The sequence below is a fragment of the Chrysochloris asiatica genome, unplaced genomic scaffold, assembly GCF_000296735.1.
Source record: "Chrysochloris asiatica unplaced genomic scaffold, ChrAsi1.0 scaffold00376, whole genome shotgun sequence".
In the NCBI taxonomy this organism is placed as follows: Eukaryota; Metazoa; Chordata; class Mammalia; order Afrosoricida; family Chrysochloridae; genus Chrysochloris; species Chrysochloris asiatica.
This window is the reverse complement of record NW_006408894.1, coordinates 1,205,943-1,216,464: the sequence shown is the minus strand read 5'-3', so window position 1 is coordinate 1,216,464 and position 10,522 is coordinate 1,205,943. Positions and strand designations below refer to the sequence as shown.

Here is a 10,522-nt window from a genome sequence, read left to right as displayed (position 1 = left end):
AGTGTGGCAGCGGTAGTGAGGTTGGCCCAGGATTGGACATTGTTTCGTTCTGCTGTGCATGGGGTCGCTATGGGTCGGTTCCGACTCGATGGCACCTGACAACAACAACAAGTTATGATGATGCAAAGTAGGCAGTCAAAAATATTTATATTGAAGGAAGGAAACAGGAAACTTCCCCTGGTTATAAAACAGACTCAAATTTGAGGGTTCTCACGTCTATCTAGGCTCTTCCTACTCTGTCCCTGCGTGGGTTTTCTCACAGACTTTCTGACATACAATCTCTACAACCTGGTAAGGTCAATAAACATTAAAATGATTCACATTTTTATATAATAATGGGCTCAGAAAGATTAAGTAACTTTCCCAAGGGCACAGGTTGTTCACATTATCAACATTGTCTGGTTCTGAAGTTGGTGGTTTTTTCCACCACATTCTGTTGCCTCCTCAAGACAACAAATATTACTGGTTCACTCTACCCCATATCCTGGCTGAAATAAAAACTGATGTATTCCTTATGTGAAGTGTTGGGAACGAAGGGCTGATAAAGATTCCTTGCTTTGAGATATAAGAAATTCCTTTCTTAGAACACTTGTAATATCCCTTATAGCTAGGAACTCAGCCTTGAAAAGATGAATAGATACATGATCTTTTTGAAAAATTCATGTTTTTCATTCCTCTACCAAGTAACAGTAAAGATGAAAATGATAAAATCTTAACATTTGCCTTTGGAATATATAAAATGTTTAAATACATAGACCCATATGCAAGATGGAGCAAACGATTGCAGAAATTAATCCATAAAATAAATTCAACGATTGAGATGCTGAACAACCTTTGAAATATAATAACTAAATTGGAACATTTCCATGGCAACAGCAAGATTATGTGGTTATATGCTACTTTTAAATTTTAGCACATTTTCCTTAGGACTATTCTCCTGATATCACAGAAAATTTTTATGGCATTCCAAAGACAAAATATGTGTTAAAGGGAAATAACACTTCTAACTTACAAAATTTTTATTGGAAACATGTCAAAAGAGTAAATATTAGTTTACAAATACCAATCGGTTTGTTCAACTCAAAACATATTTAGCCCTTGAGAAAATCTTGAGTTATTGCTAAAGGCAAAACATATTGAGAATAAGTAATTTGCTCAAAGTTATGCACCTAATACAAGTGTGAGCTTGAATTAAAATTCTGGACTATTTCCAGATTTTGTGTGCTCTCCATTTTGCCAGTAATGTATATAGGTCCTAAGAGTTACTGACATGAAAAAAAAAAAAAAAAAAGAGAGAAGAAATAATTCAGAGACGGAGGAAAAGGAAATTACGCCAAATCTACAGTAATAGTCCTTGTTTATTTCATAAATAAACTGTTTCTATCAATTCCTCTTCTTCAGAGATGGTAGGCATACTGTTCCTGAAATGCTAGGATTTTTTAAGGTACTACTTAGTTTCTAAGGAGCTCTAGTAGCATAGTGGTTACGAATCAGACTGCTAACCTCAAAGTCGGCAGTTCGAAACTACCAGCTGTTCCATGGAAGAAAGATGAGGCTTTCTGCTCCCATAAAGATTCACAGCCTCAGAAACCCTGTGTAGGGTCACTATGAGTCGGAACCGACTCCACGGCACTTAACAACAACAACTTAGTTTATACAATCAATAAGGAATCTTGGGGTGGCACTGTAGGATAAGCACTGGACTGCAAGGTTGGTTTGAACTGCAATGTCAGTGGTTCAAATCCATCAGCCACTCCTTGGAAACCCTACAAGGTTGCTGTGAGTTAAAACTGACTTAACAGCACTTAGTAACAAAAACCCCATCCATGGTCGCTATGAGTCAGAACCGATTTGACAGTACTTATGGCGAGGCACTGTGGGTTAATGTGCTAGACAGCAAAGTCGGTTTGAAGCATAAGGTCAGTGGTTCAAGCTCACCAACTACTCCTCAGAAACGCTACACAGAGTCGCTATGGGTCAGAACCAACTCAATGGCACTTAACAAAAACAATCAGTGAAGATTTAATCAACTAGAAGCTTAAAATAATAATAATTTAAAATATTAAGAAATTAACTGAAGGACTCAATAAATTTTACGTTTTATTATACTTCTGCTTAAGATTACAACAGATATAAAGGCAGACTTTTACTCAAATAACTAGAAGACACTGTTTTTTAGGGTATTAAAAAAAGACTGTTTGGTAAAGTCATAAATAAAGCGTTCTGTCCTTTGCTCCACATTCTTCAGTAGACATATAAACTAATGGAACTTTTGAACCACAAGGTAGGAAGTTCAAGCTCACCAGACATTCCTCGGAAATGCTATACAGGGTTACTATGGGTCAGAACTGACTCGATGGCACACAACAACAACAAACATACCAAGATACAGTTATGAGCGATGCTAAATGAAAAACAAAATAAAAGGAGCTTCTAATCATGAACATTGAGAACAAATCATGTAAGTAACACATACAAAGGTTTTGGTAAAGCCCACAATGCCCTGAATAATAGAAATTAAAGTCATAGTATATAGTTTGAAAGTTACAACTTGACTAAAACCAGTTATATTTCACTAAAATTAGGTAATTTTTCCTACAAGTTAATATTTAGTATAGAATAAGGTAAGAAGACGCTCTTTTTTAAATGAAAGGTTATAGACATACCAATCTAGGAGGGTGAGTCAAAAAGTATTGCTAGTATGATTCCAGTTCATGTATGCATAGGTTTATTCCAAACAGAATGTGTTTAAACCCATCTCTGTGATCACTGGATGGCTGTAGCCAAGTTCTCAGTAACACACTTGTCTTAGAGTCTTGTTAGAGTGCCTTCAAAAAAAAAGTTCCAATCAAAATAATGGCTTCTGATGGAATCTGCTAGATCAATTAAATTCAAGAAAGAGAGGGCAACTCAGAAGGTTATAGTGGCTGTTTTCTGGGATTCCAAGGGTATAATATTGGTAAAATTTCTCAATGTCCTTAGAGCAATAACGGGGACTTACTATGAAGATGTTTTAAAATAACTGAAAACTGCAATGGTCAGGAAAATTACACTGAGTGACTTTTTTCCATCTCAACTATGTATCTGCTCATTCTTCAAAAGTAGCAAGGGCTGTTGTACAAGAATTTCTTTGGGAAACTTATAGCCTAATCTAACCACTTCAGACTTTTTTTGTTCCCCAAACTCATAGAATAATTCAAAGAAATACGATTTGAGTCCCACATGGATGCCAAAAGTGCTGTTTTGACATACTGTAACAAGGAAGGGTTGTTGTTGTTAAGTGCCTTTGATCAATTCCAACTCATAGCAACCCTGTTTAGGGTTTCCAAGGAGCAGCTAGTGGGTTGTAAGTGACAACCTTATAGTTAGCAGTTCAGTATTTAGCCTATCACTAGAAGGATAGAAGACCACTTCCTTCTAGTGATAGGATAAATGGAGATACAGACTTATCTGGAGGATATGTCGAGAAACAACAGTTTCATATTTTGGTATTTCTGTTTAAAAAGTGTTTATGACTTTTGCAGCAATACTCTTTAGCTTACCGCTGTGTATTAAGTGGCTAATAATAAACTGGTATAAGAAAGAAAGTACAAGTCTGGGGATTTTAAAATTTCACAAGACTAGAGTTGTTACTGGAATATCTGCATAACCTAAAACGTAGTGTTATGAATCGCTAAATAAATCATGAACTCAGCACGTTTACCTCTATCTAAAGCTTTGATTTTTCTTTGGTTCTCAATGAAGTATCAGTAAGTCTTCTAAAGTAAAACATTCAAGTTCAAAATACATCCAAATGTTCACAAAACAGTGAGTTGATTCCTTTATTGACCTTTGTTGTATACAAAATTGTTACAAACGAATAAAGAAATTGTATCTCTATCTTTCTGATTATCTTTCTGATACATAAGAAATTTTGCTATGTAAACACAATATGAAAGAAGGGAAATCCTGCTAATTTTTAGTTTTGAATGATCTATCAAACAGGAGAGAAGAAAAGTGATACCTGTACTTACTGTCGTTGGATCCCATGCTAATGAGGTCATCAGAATCAACATTGTGAACTATCGCTGCTTTGTATCCTGCTCTCTGTGCATTTAAAACCTGTATGTCAGAAAACAACTTTGTTACAAAAGGGTGAAGTACTTTGTCACAAAGTCTGTCCACTTAAGCAAATATGAATTAAGCAATCCTATTGTAGTGCTGTGAGTTAATGCACTGGACTGCAAGGTCAGTTTGAACTGCAATGTTGGCGGTTCAAGCTCACCAGTCACTCACTAGAAATCCTATTCAAGTTTGCTCTAAGTTGGAACTAACTCCATGGCTTTTAACAACAACAACATAAGATATATTCATGGTCAGTGGTTCAAACTCACCAAGTTGCTTCTTGAAACCCTACACAAGGCTGCTATGAGTCGGAATAGACTTGATGGCACTTAACAACAACAACATACAATATATTGGAGTCCTGGTGTAAGTGCTACAGGACCAGCATTGAGCTGCTAACCACAAAATTGGAGGTTCAAACCCACTAGCTATACCTCGGAAACCCTATAAGGCATTGCTGGGAGTTAGATCTGATTTTGCATCAGTTAACAATAACAACAACAACAATTACAATATTTCTGGGAAGTACAGTGGCTCTATAGGATAAACACTGGACTTTGAATTACAAGGCCAGCAGTTCCACAGGAGAAATAAAGGCTTCCTGCTCCTTCAAAGATTTACAACTTCAAAAACCCTATACAAGGTCATTATGAACCAAAATCGACTCAATAGTACTTCATAACAACAACATATGATGTATCTAGGACTACATTGTGTACATATATAGGAATAGATCTCAGGTTTGCTCTTGCATTAAGTAAAATCAGAAGCAAAATTAAGAATAAAATTAGAATAAAAGTTAAAATTGTAACTGTTGTTGTTATGTGCCATTAAGTCAGTTCTGGTGCAGAGCGACATTGTATTGGGTTTCTGAGAAGAGGATGGTAGGTTTGAATTGCCAACCTAGCATTTAGCAATTCAGTGCTTGTCCTACAGTACCACACCAGGACCCCAAAAGCTAAAACAGTTTTAAAAAAACTTTTTTAAAGCAATAAACTTGTCTAGCTCTAAAGAGGTAAAGTGACTTGCTGCAAACAGGCTGAGACTGTGGATGTTCAAATCCCACCTCTGCTACTTATTACTGGTATGAATTTGAACAAATTACTTTTCTGCCTTTTTGTTGTTGTTGTTAAGTACCGTGGAGTTGGTTCCGACTCATAGTGACTCTGCACAGGGTTTCCGAGGCTGTAAATATTTAAGGGAGCAGAACACCTCATCTTTCTCCCGTGGAACCGCTGGTAGTTTCGAACTGCCAAACGTGAGGTTAGCAGCCTGATTCAGTTTTATTCTCTGTGAAAGAGGAATAATAATACTCTCATTCTCATATGTAAAATTGTATTTTTAAGTGCTTAATACTATACCTAATAAATAGAAAATACTTTTTATAATCTTGACCATCAATAATCTTCTTTAAATTCCTTTCTAACACTTTACATGGATTAAAATCACTCCCAGTCAGAAGTTGCTTTCTCTTTAAATTATTTAATCTTTCCCTCCAAAACCTCTCCAAAGTAGCAACCTTTGCATCATAAAAAGATAGCTGAATGTGTGAAAGAAGTTTTCACATTTGTGATCTAAAAAGTCTGCAGTCAAGCTATTCCACCTTAGTTACATTTTAAATTTCTTTTTAAAGCCAAAAATTATGCAAAGTCATAGAAATAATACATTTAACTTGTTTCTCTACAGAAGTACACATATGAGAGAAAATATGCAATGTGTTAGGATACAGAGGATGGTGGACTTAGGAACCTTAATAAGGAGTTCAAAAATTCAACATACAGTTATTGAGTCTATATGATAAGTACTGTGCGCTGGGCACAATACAGAAGTCAAAAGCCAATCAGTAACAGTCATCCTGAAGGAGATTATTCCAATTATCATGGAGATCCAAACAAACTAGGTACTCTCCAGCCTCCCTGTATTTATTCATGCTTATCACCTCTGCTTGGAATGGGTTTTGTGTTTTGTCCTCTTAATACTTATCATGTTGCCGTTATTGTTAAATGTCATCAAGTCAGTTACAACTCCTGGAGACCCTGTATAGAGTTTCTGAGAAGGGGTTGGTGGGTTTGAATTGATGACCTTGTGGTTATCAGTCTAATGCTTACCCTATGTTGTTGTTGTTAAGTGCCATCTAGTCAATTCCGACCCATAGCGACCCTGTATAGGGTTTCCAAGAAGCAGCTGGTGAGCTTGAACCACTGACCTTGCAGTCAAACAGCTTTGCAGTCTGGCACATTAACCCACAGTGCCACTATAGCACCTTCAAATTCCAATACTTTCCATGAAGCCACACTGTTCCCATGCCTGTTCCACATGTTATCTCCAAACACTGACATTAATTGATCCTGCTTTGCATATTGATATTAATTTGTTTACATTTTTCTTAAAGATCTTATACATTACTTTATATTCTAGTTATGCATAAATATATTATCCCATTTCCAAAACAAACCTTCACTGGGTTCTTAGATCTGTAGTAATCTGTGTGTGTACTTTTCTGGTGAGAAGGTAAGTAATCACCAATTTTCCAAAAGGCTTTGTGATCCCCAAATTATTAAGACCCATCAATATAAATGAATGAATTTAATATACCCTGCATATATATAACTAAATCTAGCTACTAAATTTTTAAAACTGAACCTAATAACAGTTCCTTTCACATATCCAAAAGCAATTGCTTCTACAAATACAATATAAAGTTATAACAATACCGAAAGCCTTCTAACAAAATAATAAAATTTCTAAACTAGAATACTTAGTAAATCCTAAAATTAGATGAAATTCTATTAGTACAAGTGTGAACTCCAAAAAATGAAAACATATTTTCAAAAATTTTTAAAGTATAAAGGCTTTCCCCAAGGTTTTTGTTGTTGTTTTTATTGATTTTTAAAATAAGGAAAGGCAATTAAATCAAGAGACACATTAACATATGGACAAACAAGCTTATGAACACAAACAAAGAAAAATTATCCATATTTACAAACTATAAAATTTATGTGTCAGTCAAGTTAAATTACATTTTCAACCAAGCAGCAGCTGGTATTTTTAAGAACACATGAAACAGAAATAAGATCTAAGTCATTTTGTAAGCATGTGCAAGGCTTCACATTTTAAAATTCGACTTCCAACACATGGTGTCAGATGGAAGCAAAAAAAATCAAAAAAAGATTCGTGAACAAAAAAGCATGCACAGTGAACAAACCTAAATCCAAAACAGCCATCAAAATGGAAAACTACATTAAAAAGCCTTTTGAATTGCATCGCCAATCTATCTTTTTAATGCTATTAGCTCACATTGCGATAAATGCATGAAAATCTTGTATCTAATCAACAAATTATTTTTTGTTGTTAGCTCCCATCAAGTTGATGCCAATACCTGGCAATCCCATCTGTGTAGTGTAGAACTGTTCAATAAGACATTCAAGGCTGTGACCTTTTGGAAGATCACAAGATCTGTTTTATGAGAGGTAGGTTCACACTGACAACCTGTTAACTAGTACTTAAGTGCCTAATTGTTTGCACCAGCAAAGGATCCCTAATCAACAAATTAAATTCGACTACATTATCTCTGGTAGCATAGTAGTTACGAGTTGGGTTGCTAACCTCAAGGTCAGCAGTTCAAAATTTCCAGCTGTTGCATAGGAGATAGATGAGGCATTCTGCTCCTGGAAAGATTTACAGCCTTGGAAACCCTAAACATGGTTGCTATGAGTCAGAACAAACTCCATGGCACATAACCAACCAACCAACACTATCCAAACAGGTGGCACCTAACCAATAGTTTTAAAGAAACAGGGTATGTACCTTTTTTGTTATAAATAGTCAAAATGTCAGAAAACTACTAATGAAAGAATCTTTAGTAACACATGTTCTAAGATGAACCCCGGATACGATACAATATTTCATTTTATTTCAGACTAGACAAATAGTACTTACACTATCCGAACAGTAGGAGCAAAGTGGCTCTGTATTATAATTACTGGACTGTGAACCACAAGGTCCATAGTTTGAGCCAACCAGCCTCTCCGTAGGAGAAAAATGAGGCTTGGATCCACAATCAAGCGCTCATGGAAACAGCAGTCAAAAATCAAACAATGTACTGAATGAGTCAAATCTGTTGCACAAGACATCTTTAAAAGTGTTAAAGAGCAAATATATCAGTTTGAGGACTAAGATGTGCCTGATCCAAGTCATGGTATTTTCAATCACCTCATATGCATGTGAAAATTAGTAAGGAAGACTGTAGAAGAATTAATGCCTTTGAATTATGGTGTTGGAGAATATTGAAAATAACATGGGCTATCAGAAGAACAAGCAATTCTGTGTTGGAATAAATACTGCCAGAATGCTCCTTAAAAGGGAGGACGGCGAGACTGTCTCTCATACTTTGGACATGTTATCAAGAGGGACCAGTCCCTGGAGAAGTACAACATACTTAGCAAATTGGAGGGTTGGTGAAAAAGAGAAGACCCTCAGTGAGATGGAATGACACAGTAGCAGCAGCAATGGGCGCAACTGTAACATTTACGAAGATGGTGCAGTACCTGGCAGTGTTTCATTCATTTGTGCACAAGGTCGCTACGAGTTGGAATCAATTCCAAGGCACCTAACAACACCACCAATACAATTCTACAATAACGTAATGAAAATCTATGAGTGGATATTTATATAGGTAGACGTACAAGCTGAACATGTGTGGGGAGTAAATGGGACTACACTCATGAACACATATATAGAGGTTTGACAGAGAATACATCTACTTACAAAAGGACTTTAAGAATTTCATGAATAGATGGAATTTAAAAATTAATGAAATTTTTCCATGAAATTTCTAACACACCCTCATATGAATTTAAATGGGATGCAAATACTATCCAAATATATAGTGGAACACACAGGGGGCAAAGTTATGGAAATTTCTTAGCCACAACTAAGCATCTTAAGGAAATGAGTCACTGGGCTTGAGGGTTCATGGTTCCCCAAATGTTGTTAGATACGTAATTCCCCAGACTGAAATAGAAAGAGTACAATGAAGTCACCTGGCATGCTTACAAAGAATTAGAATATTCAGACTCTACTCAAATCTACTGCATTTTTGGGATTGATTCCAGGAATATGCTTTAAACAACAACAAAAGCCTGTTGTCTATATATGTAATATTATGTCCTTAACTTTAGTTCTCTTTCATTGATCTAAATGTGTATTCTTTTGCAGTACCACAATGTCTTGATAACTTTCTCATTGTAGTAGATTTTGAAATTGGGAATTGGGAATGAAGGTTATTGTTGCTGATATCAGATATGATTTGACTAAAAGAAGTGCATACCAGAACATTGTTTCTGCTGTTGTTGTTGTTAAGTACCGTAGAGTCAGTTCCAACTCATAGTGACCCTGTATAGGGTTTCCAAGGAGCAGCTGGCAAGCTTGAACTTCTCACCATGCAGTTCAAATCGGCCTTGCATTCCAGCACATTAACCCACAGCACCATACCAGGATACTGGAAATTATGCCACCAGTATTTTAAATACCAGCAGGGTCACCCATGGTGGACAGATTTCAGCGGAGCTTCCTGACTAAGACAATCAAGGAAGAAAGAGGAACGGACTATATTTGAATGTTTAGCCACTAAAAACCTTAGAATAACAGTGGAAATATGTCAGATACAGTGCAAGAAAATGAAAACATAAGGAATAACACCAGATTATCGTCAGCTATAGTGCTGGAGAATCCCTCAGGTTGAAAGATGCTCAACATACGACTGGGGAAGAAATGACTTCTAAAAGGTGAGTTGACTGTGATGATAGAAACGGAGTAAAGTTTTCAGGACCTTCGTTTGCGGATATAGCACAACTCACAATGAGGAGAAACAGCTGCAAATATACATTAGTAATCAGAACAAGGAACGAAGTAAAAATCTAGAAAAATTGGAAGTTGTAAAAAATGAAATTGAAGGCATACAGATCGATATCCTAAGAATTAGTGTTCTGAAACCAACAAGAAATGGCATTATGAATCTGACAATTATATGGTTTACTATGCTGGGAATTACAAATTCAAAAGCAATGACCTAGCATTCATCATCAAAAAGAACATTTCAAGATCTGTCTTAATGTATAATGCTGTCTGTGATAGGAAAATGTTCATACACCTACAAGAAAGACAAATTAATACCATTGTAATTCAAATTCACACACCAATCACTAAAGCCACTGATACTGAAGAATTCTACCAACATCTTCAGTCTGAAATTGATGAAATAAGCAATCAAGACGTATTGATAATTGCTAGTGATTGGAATGCAAAGGTTAGAAAAAAAGAGGATCAGTAGTTGGAAAATATGGCCTAGTGACAGATATGATGCTGTAGATTACATGATAGAATATAGAAATACCAATGATTAACTTCTTGAAAATAC

General features: G+C 35.9%; 1 protein-coding gene across 1 annotated transcript in view; it reads right to left on the bottom strand.

Annotated features, from left to right (window-relative positions):
• Positions 1 to 10,522, bottom strand: part of RNF13 (ring finger protein 13) — a 121,237-nt gene that overhangs the window by 78,663 nt on the left and 32,052 nt on the right. Inside the window, exons 4-5 of the mRNA XM_006876371.1 lie at positions 4,014 to 4,101; positions 2,383 to 2,404 (exon numbers count right to left, since the gene is read on the bottom strand). Of these exons, the coding sequence (XP_006876433.1) occupies positions 2,383 to 2,404; positions 4,014 to 4,101 (110 nt within the window). The remainder of the gene's footprint in view (positions 1 to 2,382; positions 2,405 to 4,013; positions 4,102 to 10,522) is intronic.